At 40.1% G+C, this 27,887-nt stretch overlaps 1 protein-coding gene across 1 annotated transcript; it reads left to right on the top strand.

The window, feature by feature from the left end:
- Positions 1-1,026: 1,026 nt before the first annotated feature.
- On the top strand, positions 1,027-27,134 carry LOC148423112 (norrin-like). Its single transcript, XM_088414230.1, has 3 exons — positions 1,027-1,223; positions 17,625-18,084; positions 26,308-27,134. Exons 2-3 carry the CDS (start codon positions 17,875-17,877, stop codon positions 26,530-26,532), a joined length of 435 nt encoding a protein of 144 aa, XP_088270356.1. The 5' UTR covers positions 1,027-1,223; positions 17,625-17,874; the 3' UTR covers positions 26,533-27,134.
- The last annotated feature ends 753 nt before the right edge of the window (positions 27,135-27,887 follow it).

The following is a 27,887-nucleotide window of genomic DNA, read 5'->3' as shown; positions in this document are numbered from 1 at the left end:
GTGCTACAACTGCAGTACATCGCAGTTATTTTTTTTTTTTTGTGCTACCAGTGAATTGCAGACATTACACATAATTATCAACCGTTACTATGGTCTGTCTTACTGTGTTTGAATGCTACGAATTGAAAAGCTGGTTTGAATTTGAATGGTTCTAAAATTTCGTTAAAATGCTTCTCAATTTTGTTTCTTGACTTCTTGACTAAAGAGTGGAGGTATGGGGAAGTACATGATAAACAACCAATCTGTCTATAAGCTCCAGAAAAAAGCTATACGAATTATTAACCGCTCAAAATATGTTGACTCAACCAATCTATTATTTAGCAAATTAAAAACTTTCAAAGTCTATAACTTAGTGGAATCTAAAACTGCACAAATAATATATATATGCTTTATATATTATTATATAAACCAACTTTGTAGCAGTATTCAGAAGCTGTTCAAGGTCAAAAAAAGAGTTGCTGTTATAGTTTAAGGGGAAAAATAGACTTTAAGAAAATTGTAAATAAAAACAAACATAAAACAAATGTGCGTTTCTGTCAAAGGACTTAATCAACTGTGCAGATGTACCTCATGTTGAGTCATGATTGTAAATTGTTCACATATGCTCTGAAAATAAAATATCCATAAAGTGAAGTTGACCCCTCAGGGTGTAGTTTTTATGAGTACTATTCAAGTTTTCATGTAAACTCGTAGGTTGAGGGCTTGGGAATACAAATTGGATTTACAAGCGTGGAGATTCCATCAATAAGCTATTAAAATCCTGCCATCCTTCATGCATACCACATGCTGGAGTAAGACCGTGAAGGAGCAGTTGTTTCTAAACCAACATTGTACAACCCTGACCTCCTAAAAACAAAAAAAAGAAAAAGTTGATGTTTGGTTGTCCCTCTCTCCTGATGGCTTGGAATAACCCTTTCCCACAACGGGAAGCGTGTCACACAGCATCAGCTGCTCTGTTGGCGAGGGTGAGATATAAGATTGGTGGTGTCACGGTCCACAAGCTGATACATGGGAGCCATGCTGGTAGGCAGGAGTAGCATCCTCTTAGACTGACGCCGTTTGTTGCCTTCCTTCAGGAATGACCCGTGAGAGGCGGAGAGAGAGAAAGAGGAGGTGAGAGAGGGAAGAGGGAGACAGCACATGAGTTGAGAGGAGCTTAGAGGGGGAACAAGAGTTGGACGGTTTCAGTCTTGTGTGGTCGGGATACTCGGACTCTTGGGAAGGTAAGACTGTCGTCCATCCTGTAAGCTAAAAGCTTCGGTTGTCACTTTAAAGAGGTGTTAAGGCATACTATTACCATCCACTAAAAAGCACCTAACGGTATGCCCACATTTTGCGCAGTGGCGGGAAGTACTCGAGTAAAAATTACTTTGGGACTGCATTACTAGATTTGTCGTGTATGTTATCTGTACTTTGCTTGAGTATTTGTTTTTTCTGACATTTTACTTCCTTCATTTGATATCTTTATGTTCTACTTACTGGGTTTTTCCTCAAATCCATGCATCTCCATTTTCCTCCCCCAAAGTGGGGAAAAAGTGATGATTACCTTTTTCGCACTGGTTCAAATGAAGTTTATTGGCAAGTTTTCCGTGATTTGTTAGTGTCTTTCTAACTTCACAAATTATTGTTCATACATTTTTTAATAAGATCGATGTTGAAGCGTTGATTGTTTGTGTTTTCAAATCAAATCAGCACACACTGAAGCAAGTTTGTAACTGGCTGGCATTGTCATAAAATGGATAGTTTGCTTGAACCAACTTCTATATTGTCGCTGTCCTATGTTTTTTGTGTGGGTTATGTTCTTTAGGAGATTCAAGTTGTTTCACTGGACAGCAACACAATAGATGAAAAGCTAGTATCTCAACACTTGTTTTTCTTTCTTTGTCCCAATCATGAGGTAAACACGATGTCTGTGTTTTGAGCACAAAAATGTCGTCGGATAGCAACCATGTATCAGAAAGTAATTTCTTGACAATTCTTACCTGGTTACATCTGAAAATGTGCATGTTTAACTTTGCATGTTAATGGCTTTGTTTATGAAGGACCTTAGTTTATTATATATATATATATATATATATATATATATATATATATATATATATATATATATATATATACTGTAGTATTTTGTGATTTCACTTGAATTAAGGCTTGCATCACCCAAGTGATGCCTTAACTTGCTTATAATTTGGTGGGGAATCGGCTTGATTTACTAGATTTGCCATTATTAACTTGCTTGAAACTTGAAGGTTAAGACTTGCGACTTTCTTGTTAACACCTTTAATCTTTTTACATGGACTTTGAAGACACAGATATGCGTATAGTGTCATCAAAGCGCGAGGGGTTATAATTGGGTGAAAGCGACGTTCAGTGGTAATGAAGGAGTTTACCTTGGCCGAGCCAGTTGGCCTAATCAGGCACTGACAAGGAGGTGTGTGAGGGTAAGTGCAGGTCGTGGACCTTGCGTGGAATGTAAAGTTAATAGTGGCGAGAATGACCCTGGGGGTGCATGTCTTGCAGGTGTGTGCGTTTACGTGCCTCACGTTATTGATTTCTTCTGGCAGACCACCAAAGCTGTGGAGAAAGACCCTGGTCGAAAAGGCATCTTTCTTACTGAAAGAATTAATCATACAATAGATCAAATCTCAAAATTCCCTAGGCCTGCCTGGTGCATCAGGTCAGATGACTAGCTGCTTCTGGAAACATCAAAATCTAATTTAGGAGCTCAGAGATGAGTCCCAAACTATGGAAAGTCCTCCTGGTACACTTTAGACAAGCCCCTTCACTTCATTTTTAAAACCCTCTCAGAATTTATATTTATTCTTCAGCTTTCAATGTTGTGTGAAACTGGAGCCATTAGTTGAGTGCCATTTGTTTTTATTGTTTTTAATTTTGTTACTGTTCCTTTTTGTTACTGTTTGTACCAGTCAACACCAGATTTTAATCAGAGATGGCTTCATCATCCCTAAATGTACTTTTGACACAGATTTTTTTTAAAAAGTCTTTTTCCCCAGCACATTAGGTTTTTTAGATATATGTTTTTTTGTTTATAGGTTTGACCTAAAACAGCTTGGTCAATAAAGATTTTACCATGTGTTGTACTTTTTAGCGATGACATTTCAGAAAACATTCCACCTGTTGCTGAACCTAATCATAAATTCTGAAATATTACTGAATATATTACGTATTATTATTATTATTATTATTATTATTATTATTATTATTATTATTATTATTATTATCATTATCATTATTATTATTATTGCATTCCGATTGTGAAAACAAATTGCTAGAGAAAATATTCTGATCGTAAAAGAATTACCGGGCACAGCGGTCACTATCGGTCGATAGTCTAAACAGGCAAAAAGAGCCTTTATTAGGCACACATTTTTCTATTTTGAAGTCCTTAACAGGCAAGAATTTTCAGGACTTTAGAAAAAATTCAGCATACGTTAGAATTTAAGCAATGGCTGTTACGGACGCTTTTGGACATTTTGCCTGTTTAGACTATTGGCGCAGAGCGGCCGCTGTGTCCAGTAAAGGCTTCAAACATGAACCTTTTGATGATGTGTTGACCAGCGTTGACCAGACTTTCTGCATGCAGATGCATGCAGAAATCACATCCAGAAAATTCATCATTTCTATACTCTGAAAATCCATTTGGGCAAGATAGCTAACCAGCACTGGGGCAAAAATGTTATCCAACGCATTATATTGACACTTTGACCTAGCACATTGTGTTAAGGTTTCGATAGAACAATGGGGAAAAACATACCCATACTGCTGAATTAAAACTACCACAAAATGAGTTTTTAGTTTGTCAGTATAGCTGTGGTTACCACTAATTTCATCAACGATATTTTGGAAGACAAGCTGGTATCAATTTCTCTCTTACAAAAATGTAACCAGAAGTATTAGAAAAATAATTGAATTCAAGCTGCACCTTTTTTTTTAAATCCTTCCTTAATTCCTAAGGCCAAAAAGCATAAAAGCAAAGCATGCCCCTGTTTGTGAGGCCTTAAGTGAATGTTTTGCATTAAACTGGATTATATAATGTTCACAGGGTCTCACTGAGCAATACTCCAACACGACTGCAACCCTGGAAAAAAAAAAAAATCCATTCAAGACCAACAATCTGGTCTCGTACGATAAAAATGAACACACCTACATTGCATTTTGATTGCTGGAGGTTGGACGCTGAAGTGAGTCTTGATCTGGTTTCATGCTCTGATTTTAGCCTGCAGCTTGGTATGTGTTATTGGTTATCTTTTTTATAAATACGCTGTGGAGGTACAATGCATCCAACAAGTATTCACAGTGCTGTAAGAAATTAATCCCTTATCTCAAAATTATTCATACAATACCCCATTATGACATTTTTTAATCTTTCAAGAATAAAAAAACAAAGAAATCACATTTACTTAAATAGTCAAAGCCTTTGCTTAGTACTTTTTTAAGACACCTTTGGCAGCAATTCCAGCCTCAAGTCTTTGAATATGATGTCACAAGCTTAGCACACCTATCTTTTGTCAGTTCAAGTTCCATCAAGCTGCATTGGAGACTTTTGTGCACAGCCATTTTCAGGTCAAGGGATGGTCAATCGAATTCAAGTCCGGGCTCAGGCTGGTCTACTCCAGGACATTCACAGAGTAGTTCTGAAGACAATCTTGTGAGATTTTGGCAATTTACTTTGGGTCACTCAAAAATGAACCTTCTCCCCAGTTTGAGGTCAAAAGGGCTCTGGTCTAGATTTTTATCCAGGAAAAGTCTATATTTCTGCATCGCTTTTTACTTCTATTCTGACGAATCTGCAAGATCTCTCTGCTGAAAAATATCCGCATAGCATGATGCTGCCACCATTTTCACTGTAGGGATGATATTGGCCTGCGGATGAGCTGTGCCTGGTTTCCTCCAAACAGGACGCCTGGCATTCACACTAAAGAGTTCAATCTCTGTCTCATCAGACTAGAAAATATTGTTTCTCATGCTCTGAGAATCATTTAGGTGCCTTTTGGCAAATTCCAGACAGGTTGCTATGTTCCTTTTACTAAGGAGTGGCTTTCATCTGGCTAGTCTACCATTCAGGCCTGATCGGTGGATTGTTGTTGATATGGTTGTCCTTCTGGAAGGCTCTCCTGTCTTCACAGAGGAATGCTGGAGCTCTGACAGAGTGACCATCAGGTTCTTGGTTACCTCCCTGTCTAAGGCCTTTTTCTCTCCATTGCTCAGTTTAGACAGGCGGCCAGTCCTAGGAAGAATGCATACATATTTGACAAGAATCGATACAATCCAATTGAAAGGGGGTGCCTATGAATTTCAAAGAAATTAGAAGTTTGTGTTTAATTTGCATGTGCCATCCACACACAGTAACAAAAAATACATTGAGCAATTAATGTTCAATGCACATTCATGTGCGCAAGGACAGCCACAGTTGCAGATGCACAATTTTATTGAACAAGAGGAATAATCAAACACAAATATAAAATGAGAACACTTGCAATCCCTTTCAATACGGACGTTTCGCATAAATCTGCAGAACAAGATTCTTTTGGGGGAAAAAAACCTGCAAATGATGCTAAAATGGCCAGTTCTGAATCAAAATAGCCTATCCCTCCCTGTATGTTTTCCTGCATGGAATGTTGCACTATTGAAATCATGTTTAAGATGTGACTGGAAAAACCCTTAAATTGTCCTGTTAATAATAATTTGTCAACGGCCAAAAAATTGGCATACAGCATGGCGTATATGGCTAACAGATGCTTAGCTCGCAGGGATGCCTGTTGTTTGTCTTAACAGGACTTGTGAGGTTGAGGGGCGGGTTTATATTTAGTGGGGAGCTTAGCTTTTAGGAGGGTGGCGTGTGGGGAGGGCCACTGTGTAGAGAAAGCCCACATTTGTGTGCATGTGTGTGTGTGTGTTTGTGTCAGGAGCTGGCGTCAGTGAACAGTTGAAGAGCTTGCCACTCCACATGCCAAACTGTGTGTGCGTCTATGTGTGTGTGTGTGTGTGTAGGACAGGTCTATGGGTCTGGACAATCCCGCCCCCCATCCCCGTGCCGCAGTCAGGAATCTGCCCTTTAGTTTATTAAAAGCTGGTGAAACAATGGAGGGAGGTGAGGAGGGGGGCAAATAGAACATCATGACGTAAACGGAGGCACGTTGCGGCCGGGGAACAAATCGTACACCCCAGTGATGTTGTCCTTGGGAAAGACAAGCTTAGAAGGAAAAGGTGGTCTTCTAGGGCATACAGTGGGAACTTCTAGCTGTCCAGTTTCTGCTTTCAAAGGTAGAATCATAGCTGGAATGCAAAAGGGATGCTGGATTTGTGTAAGGGGGGTCGACAAGGCTGAGACGAAACGTATCCAGTCATGATGTGTTGAAAGCGATAGATGATGTTAAAAAAGTATAACATTCAATGCCAGTTGCTTACTGTATGTCACATCTCATTAACAGATGGCAGTATGGATGCTGTGGTGCTTTTTTACAAAAAGGAATGCCTGCATTGTGTTCAAAAATTTATGAGACAGGCATCTAATGTAAATTGTATAGTATCAGCTGACAAAAGTGAAAGCGCTGTGGATTGCCAACATAGTCTGTGCGTGTGTGTGTGTGTGTGTGTGGGTGTATCTGCGCAGTAAAGTTTGTAGAATACATTTTACTCTAAAAAGACTACCGTATTTTCCACACTATAAGGCACACCTTACATTTTATCAGAAGCTAACAGTGCGCCTTACAATTCGATGCACCTTATACAGCGCACAATCCGTGAGTTTTCATTTTTGGAGAACAAAAAAATAAAATAACTTAATCGCCATGTAAATTCTTCAATTTTTACCTCTGCATTTCAGTTATAAATGTATTTTTTTACAATGAAAATGTTTAGGATACCCTTTTTGAAATTTTGATATGCTCAATATATGCTCCAATTTTGAAGCAATTTATATGGGGACAAGACACATAAACCACAAATTCAACAAAACAAAATAATATATTTTAAGGGCTTTGGTTGCAAATTGATTTAAGTATAAGTTTAGTATTTAATTGAATCATAATTATATTCTCTTAAACTCCTGATTGGTCTTGGCATTGATTAATGTAATCAAAAGGTATTTTTCCCCATTCTTCAGATTTCAACAAAGCTTTCAACAAATCTTCTTTCTTCTTACTTTCTTATTAAAAAGTTTGAAAGATCTGATTGTTTTGTTCATATTCCCTTTAGTGCAGCTCTTTCTAGTGGATGCACAACGCAACCCCAGCCACTAATGTAGCTTCTATTCTATGCGCCTTATAATGCGGTACGCAATATAAATGAAAAATAGGCCATTCATTGAAAGTGCGCCTTACAATCCAGTGCACCCCGTAGTGCAGACAATACGGTGGTATCTGTCTTAATACAGTCAAATTTAAATGTAAATACTTTTAGACGATAAAACACTGAAATCCCAGTCAAAATTGGACTCTTTTTCGATTTGGACTAAGTAACGCCGTTTTCAGGAAAATGTACTCTAAAAATTTTCTCTGTGGAAGGTTTATATGCCAATATATATAATCTGAAATGACATATGAATTCCAACACTCTATTGTAGTTACTTGCCTACGAATTTTAAAAAGCAGTTTTACAAAAAAAAAAAACCCTTCCTAGATGTCAAATGTCAAGACATAAATAAAATGTAAAGAGTCCGCATTAAAGCACTTAATGACGCTAGATGTGCTCATCCCATCTCTTCGACAGGTGATCTAATACATTTGTTTCACACATTGGACTCTGCAGTCAATTTGGAGTCTCTGTTCTTGAGCTGTGTGATATTGCGACAGACAATACTATTAATAGTGCGGATGATTGATAGAACACAAGATGAATTAGCTGTCTCTGCTCTGTCCAAAGTCTATAAAAAAGTCTTAATAAAGAGGCGCAATTGAAACACTGACATTATGTGTCTAAATGGGACACCATGACGTCCCCTTCAACACAAACACACACACACTGCTGCCGCCATATGTCGTGTGCAAGAGAAGTTCATGGTGAGCGCATGGATTGGTTCCACACAGCAGGGCGCACGTATAAATATCCGCGGCCCACTTAACTTATGGCTTTTGTGTTGTCACATTTGCAAAGCTGCACATGTCAAAAAGTAAGTTGTGTTTGCTCCGGGGGGCCCTCCACATTGTTGGGATGCTGACTGGATAGCACGTGGGGAGCACGCAGTGAGCCGGATCTTCGCGGGGATTCGCAGCTTCATCGCGTGGGTCAACAGGCCGGCAGCTGAGTACACTGAGTGCACCGCCCAGGACGGTCTTAAGGCTCGCAGTTTTTGTGCCCAGATATTAGACTTTTGTGGTGAGTGGTGAATCATCAAAGAGGCTGGCACATCTTTTGATGTATAGTATTTGACTACACATCGGTCTTACAATTCCAGGTTCTGATTGGGACTCAATGAGCTAGTCGAAACCTCGCATTGAGTTTTTTAAATTAAAAGTCTCATTATTTGCCAACGGCTAGCTGTTGATCTAATGTTTCTCTTATGGAATGACAATCACTACTAATACAATTGCTGCTACTACTATTACTACTACACCATCCATCCATTTTCTAGAGCCGCTTATCCCCACAGGGGTCGCAGGGGTCACAGTAGGCAGGGGACACCCTGAACTGGTTGCCAGCCAATCGCAGGGCACATCAATCACTCCTATGGACAATTTAGTATGTCCAATACACCTGCCATGCATGTTTTTTGGAGTGTGAGAGTAAGCCGGAGTGCCCGGAGAGAACCCACGCTCAGAGAACATGCAAACCCCACACAGAAAGGCCGGAGCCAGGTGGATTTGAACCGGGACCTTTGAACTGTGGGGCGGACATGCTATTCACTGCGCCCCCCCAAGAAAAGAGAAAACATTTCGCACCCCACTTGCTGCGTGGACTATAAATGAAAACATCTATGAAAGTTGTATAGGGATACCTAAAATTGTATCCTTGATAACATGAATAAAGTAAAAAAAGCCATTTAAGTAAACTTTGAGCAAAGGTTTACTTTTTCAAGCAGTATATGCAGGTTACAGCTTATTTGTACTCGGAAAAATAGCTTAAAGTGCATCAAAGTGCCTAAAAAAAATGTCAATCCTTATTTGAACTAGAAACATTTTTAACCAACGGAACCAGTTGAAGCTGGAAAAAAAAATCCATCCATTTTCTATAGCCGCTTATCCTCAAAAGGGTCACAGGCTTGTTGGTGCCTATCCTAGCTAACTCCGGGCACTAGGCGGGGGACACCCGGAACTGGTCACCAGCCAATTGCAGGGCACACAGAGACGAACAATCATTCATGCACCCAATCACACCAAGGGACAATTCAGTACAGTATGTCCAATATATGCATGTTTGTGGAGTATGAGTGGAAGGCGGGGTGCCCATAGGGAACCCACGTGGGCTTGGGAAGACCATGCAAACTCCACACAGTGGAGCGAGGTGGATTTGAACTTGGGTCCCTGAACTGTGAGGCGGATCTCCTAACCACTGCGTCACCTTGAATAAATAATAATAAATGTAAATTGATCTGGAACATTCCCAGCAATATCTTAAAGATTTTAACCTGAAGAAAAAGGTATAAAACATTGCGTTTTTTTTTTTTTTTCACATTAATCATTAATGTGATTTAGAAAAAGACTGTTGAAAGCAAGCAATTTAAAAAGTTAATAACAACCCCTGCACCCACTACAAAGCACAAACGCAAAGCCCGTTTCCCGGCCTACAATGTTTAGGAGGCTTCCTTGCATTCTTGAACAGAAATGTTTGACTTTTATACTTGATTCATTTATGAGTTCTCCAAGAAAAACCCCGTGAGCCACCTCAAATTTGGCTATAAAATGTTTACGATGGTAAATCGTCAAGAGCACACTGAAAATAGAAGCACTTACTAGTGCTATAGATGCTGTCTGAGGAAAATAGTCTGAGTGGTCTAATGCATTTGTTGAGCACTTAAATGTTACTACTTCAATTGTTCACTGATGTACTGACCCAGTCAAAAGTTTGGAAACAGCCTCAAATTCAAATGGTAACAAACAACATCAAGGGGTCAACAAACGCAAGTTTTGCGCAATGTAAAAATCATTACAGGTAATCAAGAATCACCCACGTCATGAAGCCGCCTGAGAAAATACCACGATGTGAAAAGGTCAAAAGACGCCTACTTCAAAGATCGAAATTATCAAACCTATTCTATTTTGATGAACATTTTTCGTTCACCAAACACTCTTATCGATTTTTCTTAATTCGGTCAACGACTTAAATATCCATCAACAATTCAGGAAATTTTAAAATGATGGAATAGAGAAAATTTGTGTTTTTAAGATTCTTTAACCTCAAAGGTGTCGCTTTTTCCAAAGGTTGGCGAGTAAAAACCCGTATCTAGAAATCAAAACACAAAATCAAATGCATAAAAGCTAAAGCAAAGCGAGTTACATTCCAGTAGTTATTAGCACTCGGCTGTGTCGGTGTGTGGCGTCTTTCCCACCGCAGCCTCCCCGTAGAGACGTCATCATATCTGATCTGCTCGCCTTTGCTTTGAAACAACTTCTCATAACTTGGTGAGCCCTAAAGCTTCCCGAGTGGATGGATACCAGGACGGATTGTCTTGCAGCTTTGTGGTTTGGCTCTCCTGCTTCTTCTTAAGAATGCTGAAACAACAAACCAGCCTTTAGCCAAGTTTTATTGAAAAGAAAATGAAGCGGGATAGGCCAATGCTAATTTTCTGTTGACTTAAATTCAGGATGTGACAGTTACATGTGTTTCATGTTGTTTGACGAGGCCATCCGCCTACGGCACTTTGGCTTTTGGTTGCAAATTAGTTCTGGGATATCAGAAATGTCACCAAGTCAGTTTTCAGAGCAAACAGAGAATGTCTTTAATGATGGGCTCATTTCACGGAATCGTTCATGTTGTATTTTGTTTCACAGAGTATTCGCAAAGAAATGCAGACTGTTTTGAGAGCAGGGAGATAAGAATCAGCTTTGGTACACTTTGAAAAAAAGGGGAAACTTAACCCATACCCCTCAGAAATGTCAAGGTTAAAATGCTGCGGTCGATTGTAAGCAAACAACATGACGTAGCGTGCCGATAAGCTAGTGCAGGTTTTGATTTCTTCTCAACAGAGACCGACTGATAATCCCGGAAACACTTCTCATCTCAATTGTTATAATTTATCAAATTTTGGAATTTCCAATTCAAAATGATTCGATTCGATTAAAAATTATTTCTGCTTCAATCTATAGATGTGCAAAGAATCATCATACAATTTCAGTCTGCTTTGCAAAAAACATGTGCACAAATGCTACTCTTTGATGCTAGCTATAAATTATATAGCTTTTATATCATAAAATAAGATTAAACAAAACATTTTAAAAAAGGTAGTGTAAGATACATTGTGATTTCCAAGGAAATTGCAGTACCGACATATTAAACGAAAAACGAGAGATGAAAATAAATATTTTTCAAGTGAGTAGCTAAATTGCATGTGTAAAGCATGAAACGTGCTAGTTTGTTCATCTCTGAGCATATCGGGAGAATTATCAGTCACAATTGTAACATTATTTACTGATTTATTTAGATTATATGTGAGTAGGCAGGGGACAATATCAGAATCTGACATTATGATAACCATTTTGCTGTCTAATTTTGCTACATATCTATACATTCCAAATTCAGTTCAACACAGTTTTGGCTTTAATTCTAGTGCATAATTCCAAGCTGTGAACCACATTTTGGTCTGCTTTTAGGACCCAAAATAAAAGCCATCTCAATTAGGTAAAAACATTCAGCAACAAAACAACACAAAGCAACACAATTTGGAGCTACAAATTAGAGTAAATGCAGCACTTTTGCCACACAGTTCTGGGTTCTTTTCAAGCTATTTCTGTCAAAAAAAAGAACAACAACACTGGCCATTCATCCATTCCTCCTGATAGACACCACACTGCTGCTGGACACACTACACACGATAGAACATAACTGATACCTACTTTATCTTCCAGAACACTTCATGCAGTACAGTCCTTGAAGCCTGAACACTGTAGTGATTGTTTTCTCTCAGTTTTATTCAGTCCATCTCATCTCAGAACCTGGCCAGCTGTGACTTGTACGATTTAAGTAGTTTTCCTGCACCTTGAATGTTACTGTGTTGCTTTGTCTTAAGTAACCATTAAGTAAATGTGTTTACTTTAATTGAGCTGAGCATTTCTTGTATTATGCACAATTATCCACACTGAAAGACTTGTTGTTCGCCTGCCAACAAGCATGTTTTTTTTGTTTTTGTGTGTGTGTGTGTGTGTGTGTGTGTGTGTGGGGGGGGGGGGGGGGGAGCACCCAAGGTTACTGTGTTCCAACAAAACCAAGTGTGAGGAGGGTCCAGCTGTTCTTTGGGAACAGCCAGGCCCCCATAAAGCAGAGTCCAGGGCGAGAATAAGAAAATATTTGATGAGAAGCTACTCCTCAGCTTCCAACCTCACCCATATGCATAAGATAATTAATTGAGCAAATATTTGGTAACGTTACATACATATTCGTTATTTGTTTTCACAAAATCACACTGTGCCTTAAATATTGGTATTTTGTAATTCTACTATTAATTCTCTTTCACATTGTTTTAATACATGAAGGGAGCTCAAAAACGGATGGTTACAGCAATTTGAATGTTGCCAAGGTTGAAATCCTACACGTTTTGATTAAAATCATTTTATGCGGCCCGCCAAATGCTGATTTGACTGCTGATTTCTGCCTAAAATACCAAACTTGCAAGTTGTTTTCAACTTTTCAAAATTTGTTGGGGGGAAAAAAACAAGCATTTTCTTATTCCCAAGCTCTCATTTGAACTGTTTTTGCCAGCCTATGATTTTGAAACTGTGTATGTTTGTGATGAACTTGAAAATGTATCTTAACTTTACAGTTATTCCAGCCCTCTGACAGAAACTATATCTGCAACCCTGAACTATAGTTTGCAAACAGCAGATTTTCATGTTTTTGTTTTTTTATGGCTCACATGGTTGTTTACTAAAATGGAGCTCAGACCAATTACAGCAGTAAACAGTAAAGCAGAGGTCAGCAAATGTTAGTCCAGCATCGTAGTGTGTTTGGTCTCCAGTTCTCTTTGCTCATAATGAAAGTGTCATCTATTATCTTAATGCGAACTTAAAGACCATAGGGCACATAAGCTATGCGCACAAGGTGGACGTGAGGCGTCAATTAAAGCTCAGATGGAAGTTTCCATGCACGACCTCCTAAACCAAATGGCTCCTGTTTGCTATAACAGATGCATGTTTTCACTGTTGTCAACGTCACAAAAAGTGCAGCAAACTTAAATACTGTAAAGCTAATTTTCAGCTGAATCAAAGATTTTGCAGGGGATATTTTTTGTTTTGTTTTTTTTCTGGCATTCGCCAACATTCAGGATGGTGGTACGAGTTACGAGAAAATAACCCATCGTAAAACAAAGTGTATGGTTGTATTTTAGAGTCATGGCCAATCAAGCTCATCGCCAGTAGTGTGGATGGGTAAACAGTAGTGAAATGCTTTTGTTCATACCCTTTCAGGTGTGTTTTTGAGTTTGAGTAATTTTACTTCCTCTTTGTGTTCTCAATGGCTTCATTGGACTCTCAACTGGATACGATGTTGATGATTTTTTTTTTTTTTTTTTTTTTTACAAAAAACTAATCTGGAGCTTATGTGTCTGGTGCCATCCCTTTGGGTCCTTTTATTTGTTCAATTTGACTATAAGAAAAGCTGAGTGAAGACACTGCCATGTCAGCCTTTCAGGGGAAGTGAATATCTACCGATCCATCCATTTTCTATACCCACTTATCCTCACTACTAGGGTCACTGGCTTGCTGGTGCCTATCCCAGCCAGTCCGGGCAGTAGACAGGTGACACCATGAACTGGTTACCAGCAAATCGCAGGCACACAGGAACAAACAACTCACCCAATCACACCTAAGGACACATCTGAGAGTCCAGTGATACACCGCCCATGCAGGTTTTTGGTATGTGGGAGGAGAGCGGAGTGCCCGGAGAAGACCCACACGAACACGGGGAGAGCATGCAAACTCCACACAGAAAGCCGGGGTGAGCTGGAATTGAACTATAGACTTTTGAACTCTGAGGCATTTGTTCTAACCAGTCTGCCACCACAGCGGCCTGGTCAAAGGCTATAGTATCTTAAAAAAGCAGTCGTTATCATTAATTAGCTTGTGTCTAGTACATTTCTAGTCTAGATGGAAAATTTTAAGTACAACAAGAATCACAGACACAAAAGCTACCTGAATGACCCTTGAATTGAAAATTGACCAAAAAAAAAAAAAAAACCCACACACACAAAGCGGCAAGCAAGGCTAATGTAGAGAGCAGAGTTTCGAGTATGGTTTCATTTGGAAGTGTCAGCGTGAAAGTTGCTGATTGGAGTTGGCTGTAATCTATCTTGCAGCTCATGTTCAAACATCCTGGCAAGTGTTCATTTGAACAGACCGAATGCCTATTCTGGTTTTTCCTCAAACGTATGGCTTTTGAATCGCAAGATTTGGGCGATGAGGCGTTATTATAGTTTCATGTGAACTCGTTTAAAAGGGAAAATCAATGAATTCACAGCAGGGAGTGTTCATAAAAAGGCAGAATGATATTCTTTGCCATTCAGGTGCCAAATACTCAAATCCTCCCACTCTGTATAACATGATACGTTAAGTTCATTTACTCAGGCAAATAACAGACAAAGACACATGATTATTTACTACCATGGTTTTTTTAAACAGTCCCTTAAGCACAACAACCTCAGTGGTTTAGACAATGATGAGCAAATGCCCTAAAAAGGCCTTTTAGGAGAACTGTGAAAATAATAAAAAAAAACATCTATTTAAGGATTTTTTTATACTGTATATATTTGGGAAGTCTCATTTCAAGATACATGATCAGGTAATGTCATTTATCAAAATACAAATGATTCTTTTAAAGATTTGAACTTTCCTTGAAAAATTACACCACACAGCATTCAGGCATTGCTTTTTGAAATTCACAGGCAAGCGGTGTCAGGACCTCCCCGATTCCTCTCTGTTGAATAAGCATTGAAAAAAAAATATACATACTTAGCTGCTTGCCAGCCAGGGCACACAGAGAAACAACCATTCACGCTCACTAACACACCAAAGAGAAATTTGGAGTTTCCAATACTTGTACAATACATGGTGTTGAGAATGTAGGATTACACTAGTACCCATAGAAAACCTATGCATGCACCGGGATAATATGCAAACTCCACACTGTAAAGCTGGAACCGGAATCAAACCCACGACCTCCGAACTGTGAGGCAGACATGAAAGCCAGTCTACCACTGTACCGCCACATTGTGAGATTATAGTTTTTATTTATTGTCCATGGCAGAGAATTCTTTAACAGCAGTTTACATCTCTGGCTTTGAGACTAAATCTCCTGTCACAAAAGGTCACTTTAATGAAAAAAAATCTATACTACAGGTCAGTCCATACAAAAGTGTGGAGCTGCTAAGGTGTAGTGCACATTGTTAACTGGCGAATGTTTTTACGATTACTTGTAAATAAGTTCAAAGGTGCTGGCAAATACATGTGAACCTACTTTCAAATATATTACATGGTAATACGTTTGAACATATTTGCAAATGTTCAAATGTATTAATAAATACATTCAACTAAATTCAAACATATTTGCCAGTTTAATATTATTACTCCACATCGGGTGCTTTGTTTCCGTCAGTCTGTGTGTGTGCGTGTTATTTTTACAATCGATCTAAAGTGTTGAAAGCAGCCATTTTTGGGATCTCCTGAAAAGTTACCGTTTTGGAGACTCAGCCTGACGCCAGCTATAGTTAAAACTTTAGGACAGTTCAAAATGTTTTTGAAAATGCCTCATACAGTTAATAAAGAAAGGGGGGGGGGGGGGGGGGGGGGGGTCGAGAACAGAACGGGCTAATTCTGTTTCCATTGTTTCCTATGGAGATTCAAACTAATAAAAAGCATCAACATAAAGCTTACAGATCGGAACCGTAAACCTCATTCGCTATGTGTCCCCCTTTAAGACCTGTGACCCAAGATATTTGCGGCCCGAGTCTTAATTCACAACACATTGCCTATTAACACAGCAGCCTCAGCTGAACTAACTGCAGGTCTTAACCCTATTGTCTGGAGGACAGTAAAACTGTGATCTTGGAAAAAGACCCTACATAAATACATGTGAAAATATGCTGCCTGACTCGGTGGAGTTTTGTTGCAGTCGTGAGAAGCCATTTGTTTTAATGAAAAAGTCCTTCCCGCGGAGAGGAAAGTGGCCGGCTGCAGGCTGTTTGTGCATGGCTTAGGTTTCTCCGCCATAATAAAAAAGCATGGACGTGAGCGTCGAGGGGGGCGTCTGCCAACGGAGACGACAGGCTTCACAATGTGTCGCAAAGTTCATGTATAGTGCAATCGTCACTTAGGAGAAAAAACGGTTTTGTTGAGCAGCTGTTCAGTAGTCTTGCTTGTCATTTAAAATATTAATCTTTTTTAGTAGTTCAGCCTAAATCCCATCACTGTTTATCACTGTTCTGTGTGAAAGGCACCAACCTTGAGTGGAGGGTTGAAATAGATCCCCAAATCTCCAAGCATTAGAGGGACCGTCAAAGGAATGACTGAGGGAGGGACAGCCGCTGGACAATCGGGACGAGGTTGTGAAGTTCAAATCTAACGCTCACCTGTAGCACACTGTGTTGAAAGCAAGTGTCACTGTCTATAACCATAACCATTTTATGTCACACCTGACACATGCATTGACTTTACCTAATTATGTGTGGGCTGCTGTGTCACTGTTACCATCCCAGTTCACGGGGTTCTGTGTACGTACACTTGTCCTCAAAATTATTCATACCCTTGGGAATTTTAAGGTTTAAGACCCTAACTAAGGCCCTAATAAAAACACTTGAGCAGGCAGGGATGACTGTCTCAAGGTTTAGCATTGAGTGGCCGAGGAACTCAACCCTAATCAAGAAAAAACATGGTGAGGCTTGCCTGGCTTTTGCCAGAGGTCACCTACTGCAAAACTCAAGATTTTGCTGTTGTTTTTACTTTGTTTCCAGGGTATTGGTGCGTCTTATACATGGTAACTAAGAAAATAGCAGGAATTGACCCCAAAATTAAGGCTGCGTCTTACACATGGGTGCATCTTATATTTGGGGAATGACGGTGTTAGACACCGACAAAATTTGCCTCTGCTAAATGGTTGGCAATCATGATTAGCATGAGATTACTATTGATTACCATTTTTGGACAACAAACAACAAAAGAGTTTTTGGTCGACAATTTTTCCGCAGTTCCAGTTGCATATTTGCATGACTTGGTTCATGCTCACATATGTGCGGTTCATGCAGAGTAGTGAACAAGAAAAAACATGGACAAATCTCAACTTTATCAAACTATGAAATTGGGGCTACTGTTACATTTACCTAAATTGGAAGCCAGTCTTTCATTGTTTTTACTGAGGTGGGAATTTTGTTTGACTTTTGATCCATACTGTTCTGTCATTTTAAGCCAAAGTCTTTCCATTCCAAGTTCTGATGGTTCACGTATTATGTCTTTGTCCCCAACCAGAATGTGGTGAATCGGGACGATCGGAGATGGCGGGGCTCAGTGAAGCAAACCCACTTCCAAATTTGGCTCGACAGCGCACAAGATTTGAAGATCCATTGTTCATGTAGTAAGCAGTGAGCGAGATCAAGACATCATAATTGAGGACATCCTGAAATCCAACTTGTGCGGAAGTCTTGTCGGGGGAATTTGGACAAACTCAAAGGTGTTGTAAAGGCCTTGTAAGGACCCAGAGCCTGAGGGTGGTCGGACCATGAAACCTTCAATAGCCGTGGTCCCGCCCTCTGGCCTCCTGCTGGTCCTTGTGTGCTGCCCCCTGCTGGGCTTGGTCCAGTCCGCCAGCAGCAACAAGGCCAGCGACAATGGACGCTCCCCGCACGTGAGCGACTCTGACCCGCAGCGCTGCATGAGGCATCATTTTGTTGAGACGATCAGTCACCCCATTTATAAGTGCAACTCCAAGGTAAGACTTTAAGAATGGTGTACGAGTTCCCACTTGTAGTTGAGAAGTTGAGATTCTCTGTGGTCAACCGTACTTTTTTGGTAAAGTTGTTTAAGATAACAAGACCGCTCTGGAAAACGTTAGTTCTGCGCATTGGACAAGCGCAACCAGCCAACAGTAGCTCCTGCCAACACAATCAAGGGGCACTGAATTTGTCTTGCATTTGTGTAAAAAGAAACACACAGAGGTTATGTTTGCTTTGGTTCTGGTTGTACGCTCAATGACGGCTTGAACAGAGGGCAGATCCAATCAAAACCTATTGGCTAGGATTTGTCTTTGGCTTTCCCGAACGTAATTCCTTTTGCAGTCAAAAGGCTGAAACACAACCTTTAGATGGTCAGAGCAACACCTTGTAGACAGCCTGGAAAATCATTTGCAGCCACAAGCAAGGGTATAATAAGTGCTTGCTTGCTCACCTCGCAGCGCAAATGTCTCATGCTTAATCCCATGCTTGCGTATGTTCTTTTTTTGGTGGTACTCTGGTTTCGTCCAACAGTCCAAGCTCACGCATTTATTGAAACATCTTAAGTTGTGGTCACCACTATTGAATTAGAAACAGACATCAACTGTGGTTTCATGTTTTATGAAAAACTTATAAAAGTGGGTTTCAAAGTGGAACTTATTGAAAAGACCAGCTTTGTTAGTGCCAATATTTCACGCAGGACAAAAGCTTGACAATGAATTGTAGACTTGCCGTGAATGTGTGAGATGCAACACTCCCGTAACTAAATTCTCAATCAAAAACAAATAGTAGACTTTTAATTCTTTCACTAGCAGTTAATTCATTGGCTGTGAATCAGTAAAATGTTCCTCTACGAAGTGGCAAATTACGCCATTTATTCATCGCAAGTGATGCATTGTTATTTTTTTTATTAATGCCACAACATACGGAGACAAGTAGGGTGATTAACTCATCCACTGCCAGCCCAGTAAAAGTTCACTTTTTACCTTTATTGCCATCAATGGCATTGAATGAGTTGATTAGGATGAAGCCAAGATAAGTCGCTTTTGCTAAATTTGTCGGCTCATTATGTAACTTTTCAAAATCCCACACTAAATTTCCAGCCTATTCCAGCCTATTCCAGCCTATTCCAGACTATTTTTTTTTTTTGGGGGTAAAATCGGTATCCAAAGATATGAGTGTAAAGTGGTCAGTCTTGAAGGACCAACAATTCTTGCTCTTAGTGAGCAAATCTCATCATTATCTCACCATTACGCGAGTTAAAGGCATAAAAAGAATCCTGGAACACTAGACTGCCTGTAAATTGGTTCAGGTTTGGTCCAGCACTGTTTGTTTTTATTCATTACCTTTGAAAATACACTGCATCTTATTTTCCCCTCAAATGAGTCTGCTTGATGGAACTACCGTTGTTGGCTGGGTGTACATTATATACTGTAGTTCAAGTGACACATTTCAGACATTTCTCCTTGATGTGTACATGGCTATAGACACAAATTCGCACAAGTGTGAATTGAAGTGCAAATCCAGGCTCAGACATTCAGGTATGGGTTCCATGTTGTTCAACTTTGTAGCTTCTGAAAAAAAATCACTTTTGCTGGTCCCAATTTCCAGAGAATAGTGGTCAACTGTAAATATATTGTTGTAAAATATCTATATTTATAAAATAAAATACAATAACCTACTTTTTGATCCCCAATACATCCCAGTGAAATACTTTGCTATAATTACATGATCTTTTTTCCTTTTGTTCATAAAATAAGTATTTTGTACTGACCACATAATTGATTATTTATTTAAATAATTCTAGTGGAAGTGCCCCTATCAAAATATGTTGTTGTACAACTGCTTTTCAAGGAGTACATTGAAAAGCAAAGAAACCTAAACGAATAAAATGGTGTCTCATTTTGGACACTAGGTGGCACCTAGTTAATGGCATACGTGACAGAAAGAAATCTCACAAAAACAATGTTATGATGTCACATCAAATACGGAAGTGCAGTGTGCTAACTGCTGGACTGTAATTGAAGCAAATTAAGAAAAAAATACAAGACTAACTATATAACAGGGAGCAAAACCAAATGTCTGGTCGCAACCCAGATGGTCACCCCTGCCCATTGTGAATGTTTTTGGGGCAATTAAAGGATTTTACCTTCACCGAGCAGTAGCGCGACAAAGCTAGATACGAATGCTAACAATAATGCTAGTGAAGTGTTTAACTGAAGCAATCAGCAAGCAATTTCGAACATGTGTGGCAACTGGTTACTTCCGCTTGTGAGTAAGTTGGGGTGCTCATCCGGCCAGTGCTCGTAAAAGTAACATTTTTTCCTTTATTGATTATGGATAGCGAACTAATGGGTTTGGCCCTTTTTTTTTTTTTAAATGCTTCACAAAATTAATTTGTGGGCTGGATTAAACATCCTTGTGAGTCGTTTTCGGCCCACAGGCCATAGAGTTGACCCCCTTGTTCTACTGTTTAAAAACAGTTTCTACAGTTTAAGATGGAAAGCTAAGAGAAAAAACTGAAATGAGGCCCAATAAAAATCATAGTACTGCGCAAACGCCAATGGCAATTTTCTTTCGCTTTTGTTGAAATGCCAGCATGGTTGCCGGTCATGCGTGAGCGATCACGCGTCGGGTCTTTTTTTAATATTGTTGTCTCTGAGTGTCGAGCAGGTGGCTTGAAGCACAGCTCAGCTGAGGCGCGGCAGCACACTCGCAGCAGGAGTCACCCCTTTTCTATAACGGTACTCTAAGAATTGGCTTGGAGGCAACTCTTTTACACAATCCGTCTGCCCACTCACTTCTCATTTCCTCTACCCGTATGTGTATAGATTTGACTATGTATGCGTTTAGTGGGTAGCTAGTATTGTTGTATACGATTTTATGACATAATTGACGGAGTAAATTAATTTACTTTGTATCACCATTCGCTTTATTTATCATTAGCGTCACTATCTTAAGCTTCATTGTGTACATGATGATTTGTATGTTGGACAGAAAAGCAGGAGTGACTCTACCTGTTGACTAGATAGAGTTTTATATGTGTAGTGATGGAGATGATGTGCAGCAGGTTAGGTTAATTGAGAATAGAGATGGAAGTGTGATAACTGGTGCCAATAGTGTGTTTAACAAGTGCAGCAAAGAGTACCTTGAGAATTTGAAGAAGAGAAAGCAGCCATGATTAGTAAAGGGGGAAAGGCAGATCTTCAAGACGTGCGTGTGGAGGTTTGGAAGCATCAAGCAAAGGTGGCTATGGAATGTTAAATAGAGTTCTAAAGACTGAGCATATGGGAATAGTAAGGCTACATTGAGAAGAAAAAGTAGAATATTTTAGAGATTTTTGTAGAATGCGCAACACCCGATTTTCCAAGAGTCCAATTAGTAAGTACTAAATTTCACGTTTGCTTTAAATGGTGATGCAAGCTGCTGGTAAGCTTGTTGCACATAATTTCTTTGGTTAGCAATATTTTATGTAGATGCTCATTAGCAATTGCTAAATAGTGTGTTCACTCGTTCAAAAAAAAAAAAACACTACCTGCTGACGGAGAGACCAACACCATTGGTTACAGCGTGCTGAAATAATTCAGACACACAGAAATGAAGAGTTAAAAGGAGTTCATGTATATATTTATTTATTTATTTATTGGGGGATATAGCATGATTCCATGACTAACTCTACTCATTACTACAGATTGTGGGGAAAAAAACTTTTTTTTTATTAAACCTAGGCTCAAAAGCATTTAGACTTGCAGCTGACGTTGCTATTGTTGTCAGTTTCTTCCAATACATGCAGTCCAAATGCTAAATGCTGCTTCACTAATTGACCCGAATCTGCAGACTCAGAAATATTATGAGAAAAAAAGTTTTAGATGTGTTATTGTAACTGGTCAAAAGATTAGTATACAACACCATAAATCGTTTATTTTCCTGAGCAGGTGCAGTTGTTATAATTTACCTTCGGCAGTTTCAGTTACCTTCTTGCCTTTGCATAGTTTCTGTTAAGCTTGCGTCACCCCGCGTTAGTTTTGATTTGGTCCACCTGTCTGCATTTACCTGCCCCTCGTGTCTACCAAGCCGCTTACCCTGCTTATTGTTTCCTCCCCACCTGTTGCGCGTCGGTAATTAGTTCTTGTGTGTATTTAAGCAGAGTTTTTGTTACAGCCAGCGTCGGATCCTTGTCGTACGGCTTGTGTGTCGCAATTCTTCTCTGTGCCCACCTGCCCGTAGTATCCTTCTGTTTCGCCAGCCTGCACCTTAGTATTTTTTTGCCGTACTGTTCCCTGCTTTTGTTCCTGCTTTCCCTGCCACGAATTAAAATGAACTATCACACGCATCTTTCCCCCTGGAGCCTTCCTACATTTGGGTCCTCAGCCACCACTATCACGCCCGCCTTTCTCCTAGCCCCGCCTGACCATGACAGACAGAGAGCTTGACTATGGCTTGCTACATTAGCGTCTTCGTCAGCTGTGGCTGCAGTCGCAGCTGGGTGCTTTGCATTTATGTGATAGGCCAAATTTGGGCTGCTTTTGTGGTAAACAAGCTCCTTCTGAATGCATATCGCTCTACCTTTGGCGCGGGAGCAAGTTTTAGAGTTAATTTTCATATTCAACGGGCCACACTCAATCTGTTAATCTAACACCGATGCTATTATCATTTCAATGACACTGTGAGCAGTGCATGTGGCGCCCAAGAGTTGTCACATATGAAAAGAATTGTTGCCGTATGACAGCCTGAGCCTCAGCCCGGGCAAAGACAAACGGTCTTAAAGTGGCGACAAAACGCCGGCACCGTGTCTCTCTGTGTCCCAGACAGGCTTGTGGCAAAGTGGGTACATGGGTGGCGACACAGCAGCTGACAGACAAGCACGACACAGAAGTCCGTTTAGGGAGGCGACAGGAATGCGGCGAGCCACAAAGCAGAATGTCGTTCTGATGGAGAAGGGGGTAATCAGTCGTGTGTGCTGCTTTGCGTCACGCGACTTGACAGATTCAGCTGGCGTTGCGCGCGACGCAAAGACGACGCCGTTGTAAATTAGCCCGACTCACGTGTCCAAATGTGGCCCCGATCTCCCGGGTCAACCCGTCGGTACTTGAGTTCATAGGTGCAAATCCGTAACAGGGAGAGAGATTCCTATTCGTCATTCTGAGAAGCCACTTATTTTTCTCAAGCTCGAGCTGTGTTCAATTCGCCCAGTGAAATGTTGAAATTCCCTCGGACATGAACAAAAACATGTCTGAGAAGCATGATAATCTCGTATTTGTTTTGACTTTCAGCTGTCCTGATAACAGATCTGAACATTGTGCCACAAGTTCCCACTGCTATCCTGAAACCATGATGCTGTGAATGGAAACAAATGCCACCCTAGCAGGGAGTGGTTTTGTGTTATAATTAAAATTAGGCCCAGCTAAATCATCTCAAAACTTTTGTTCACTATTAATGTGTCCATTTGTATAAATTACCTAAAAAAAAACGTCTTTTTTTAGAAAAGAAGAGAGGTAAGTTAGATAATGTCATTGCACAAGTGTGCACTTTGTCCTCTACTTTTTGAAAATCAAATTTATCATCCCTCATTGCAAATGTTTGCGGAAACCCTAAATCATTTAAGCCAAACATACAGTAATTGAACTTTTTTATCACCAATGTATTCAATTTGACATCAAGTATATTTGTTAGTTTTCAGCCATACTGAAGTTTCCAAAATAAACATTGCAAATTGTATGCTTCCTCATCACAAATTGGGTCAATTTTTTATTAATAAGCCAAATTATTTCACAGACCCCTGCGGTCAGGCAATGTACTCCCGAGGGACCGCAGAGCCCATTTTGAGCACTACTGCTCGAAGTACTTAACCAGTCAAATTGATAACAAAGTTGAGTTGTTCTAGTAACTGTTTCCTAATATTTTCTCAGTTGTTTATTCTTACTCGCCCTCTAAAACAACCCATTTTTTGTTTCAGCTCTATGTTATGAATAACATCAATACTAGAAAAAAAAGGAGAGGATGCTTAAACAATGCCTTTTTTTTTTCATCCATGCACCATAGATATACAGTACTGTACATGTTCATTGGAAGCCTTGGTTGACATTTTGAAAAATAGGGCTGTGAAAATGTTTGGGTGATTTTAATAATTGGTTAATCTCTTGACTATTTTGTAATGAATTGATGAATTATGTATCTATTTAACTTGTTTTAATAGCCATTCTTTGATTGAAAAATAGGGTATTTACTTGAATGGACATTGCAGAAAACCAAATCCCAATCACTTGATTAGAAGTTGGGCGCGATTACATTTTGAACTGATCGCTTACAGCTCTTGAGGGCCACATACAGAAAGAAAGACAGACATGAAGGCCAAAATGTCTTTTTTTTAATTTTTTTTTTTAGTCTAGCTAAAAATTGAGTATTTGCAGGCCACAAATGGCCCCTGGCATAGCTGAGATTAAATGTTTTGGGCTACTCAGTTTAAACCACAGCTTTACTAGTCATATAAAAGATGTCCTTTTTTTTGTAAAAAAAAAAAAAGGACCACTGGATACGTTTTTCTGTCCTAAATACAATGTGAATGTATCAAACCGGTAGCAGCAGATCCTTAAATCAGGTAACTTGAACTCAAGAGCGAAAAAAAGGGATCAGAACGAACCCCAGAAAACATTTCATTATCTTAGTTTCTGGTTTGGTCCGTGAATGTTGATTATTGTTTTTCAAGGTAAAAGCAGATGTTTGCAAATGTCTAAAATTGATTCAACACGATTATTAGGGCAGCATTTTGAAAGAGTGGTTAGCACGTCTGCCTCACAGTTCAGAGTCTCAAGTTCTCCTGTGTGGTGTTTGCATGTTCTCCCTGTGCCCACGTGGGTTCTCTCCAGGCACTCCGTCCTCCTCTCACAATCCAAAGTGTGCATGGCAGGTGCTCAAATTGTCCTTTGGTGTGATCGGGTGCGTGAATGGTTGTTCGTCTCAGTGTGTCCTGCAATTTGCTGGCCACCCAGTTCAGGGTAAGCGACTCCATAAAATTGATGGTTGGACAATGATAAATAATTAGCTACAGGACTAAAGCCAAACATAAGTGAACTTATTGCTACAGGACTAAAGAAATCTGAGTATGTTTCCAATTCCAAGCATTTGGACAATATTAGGTACCACTATTCCCCAAATATAAGACGTGCCTGTGTGTAATTTTTAGGTCAAATTCTGGTATTTTCTATGTTACCATGTATAATACGTAACAAAACTCTTAATATTTTCTTGTCTTCATATCCGTAAGTTATTGTATTTGTTGGGAAAAAAGTGTGTTTCAGATTTCCCACATTGTGAGTGGTCAGTGAACACCTCGACACTGGAACTGAATGACCTTGAATCTGTTGTCTTTCCTTTTCTTTGCGATGCAGCTTGAGTTCATTTTATCATAGGTACCCCAAGCTACGCAAGCATCCGTGTTTCAACTAGGTTATGATTGTGTGTGTGTGCCAAAAGACCGCAGTTAATTAATGAAATACCTTTCCGTGTTCTCCAACCGGAGCACTTTGCTTGCCTTGCCACTCTTTATTGGATCAGCTGGATTCGTCATAACTTTTGCATGATCCTTTCCATTTTAGTATATTTCTGTGTGTGCACAAGGATGGACTCAGACATTGGTTCAGCCTGCTCGCTTCTTTTAAACCTAACGGGGCTGGCTGCTGTTAGCTGCAACAAGCACCTGCTGCTAATAGTCAACTGGCATCTGGCCTCTAGCTCGTCCCGTTACAGTAATTATTGTAAGAATACGGCTGATATAAAACTCATCTCAAAGCTCATCTTATGTGCCTGACAGATCAATCTTCCTCAACTGGCGTTGGAAAAAAAAAATCAAAGTTACCATTTATAAGCTGCACCCATACTTTTGGCCTTTGTTTTTTGTGGGGAAAAAGAGCGTCTTATATTTGGGGAATTGCGGTCATGTGGACATGTAACCTTATTCAATCAAATATCAAAATAATAATCAGCGAATTTGGTAATTGTTTACTTGCCGATTAATTGTTGCACCAGTATTGAAAAAGGGGAACACGTGGACTCATAATCACTAGGCATCTGAAATTTGAACACATTTCAATCAATTGTAGAGTGTTTAATCCCTCTTGATAACTGCCATTATTTTTCCCATTATCAAGACACGGTGGCGAGATTTTCCGTTTTTCTGATCATCACTGTTGACATCTTTTCCGTGCTCCCCGCTCTGCTTCCAGATGGTGCTTCTGGCACGCTGCGAGGGCCACTGCAGTCCAACAACGCGCTCTGACCCGCTCATCTCTTTCAGCTCGGTGCTCAAGCAGCCCTTCAAGAGCACTTGCTCCTGCTGCCGCCCGCACACGTCCAAACTCAAGGCTGTGCGTCTGCGCTGCGCCGGTGGCACTCGAATCACAGCCACATACCGCTACATCCTGGCCTGCAACTGCGAGGAGTGCAGCTAAGCTGAGCTCCACGGGGTTTGTTCCCTCCCTCTCACAGACCCTGAAAGACTTTCACGTGCCAAGCGGATTTTTTGGGCCACCTAGGACTTGAACTGGTTCCAGTGTTCATCCACATGAAAACAAAACAATGTTCCTCTTTAAAGAAACTAAAGTTGCCCCATTTGAGGCCCGAGCTTTCATGGAGCACCTGCACCGCCATTGTTACCCCAAAGCCTAGGCCCCATAACTTTTTACCCACTCCCCTCATCTGGCAGTGTAAACCATGAGAGGCACTGGCAGGCGAAGATGTCAGGTGAACTATAAAAAGGAGAAGTAATAAAAAGGCAGGCGTATAAAAGACAGAAGGTTGGGTGTGCATCAGGGTGGCAGTTTTGGACTCTTCGCGGACTGCGTGAGGTGCTTGTTAAATGTCGTCTATTTGAATCCGATGCTCTCATAATATCACGATGGATTTATGCAAGCGTCCTGTATTCTGTCACTCGGAAAAAACTTGACCCTTTCCTCGTGGAGGTCCTGCTATTCTGCTTCAAAGAATATGGAACATATCCCTCATGTGCCATTTTTGATTTTCACTCTCAATAAAATAATAAAACATTTTTGTCAAACAATTGATTTGTCTTCATTGTTAATTTGCAAGACTTGATATTCAATTGCTGAATTCATTATAAAACAGATAAGATTGTGAGGTTTATTTTAATATGGAATAGTTAACCTTTTATTTGCTTTCTCTATTTGTGTTAAGACCATTTGTGTGAGTGCACCCTGGTCAATCTGGGGTGAAGGTGAGCAGAACAAAAGATAGATAAACAGTGGACAGTCCTTTGGGGGGGCTGTGCGTATTTCCAAGGTGTGAACAAGAGGTTTTGAGGGACCTCCTGTCTATTGCCTTGGGGAACAGGCCTCTAGCGGACCCTGGAGCCAGCGGTTGTCCCATAGGCAACAAAAGGGGACCACGGGCTTTCTTCAACCTCAGCTGTCTTATCCAAGAATAAAATCTTTTTCTAACCTACATGGTCTTCACTTCCGACAGCAATTTGCTTTGCTTTGTGGCGACTCTGGAATTTAACTGGGACAGAGCCATCTCACTAAGAAAAAAACAATACAAAGTCTTGTTAATTTTGTGTGAAAATTCAAACATGGTACCTAAATAAATGAGAAATTTGTGTTGACTTACCAATGTATAAGCAAGTATCCTCCTGAGACCCATTCTATTCATTTGAGTCCAGTGTTGTGTCCGTTTTGTCTCAGAAAGACCGCAAAGTTAATTGCATCCCAACCAAACACGAGACATGTGTCCTCTACAGCAGGGGTCCATCATCACAGACCGGTCAACGTTAGAGAATTTTACTGTCGAC

The sequence above is a fragment of the Hippichthys cyanospilos genome, chromosome 5 (genome assembly GCF_059441005.1).
Source record: "Hippichthys cyanospilos isolate Australia breed blue-spotted pipefish chromosome 5, RoL_Hcya_1.0, whole genome shotgun sequence".
Lineage (NCBI taxonomy): Eukaryota > Metazoa > Chordata > Actinopteri > Syngnathiformes > Syngnathidae > Hippichthys > Hippichthys cyanospilos.
This window is presented reverse-complemented; position numbering and strand designations above follow the sequence as displayed.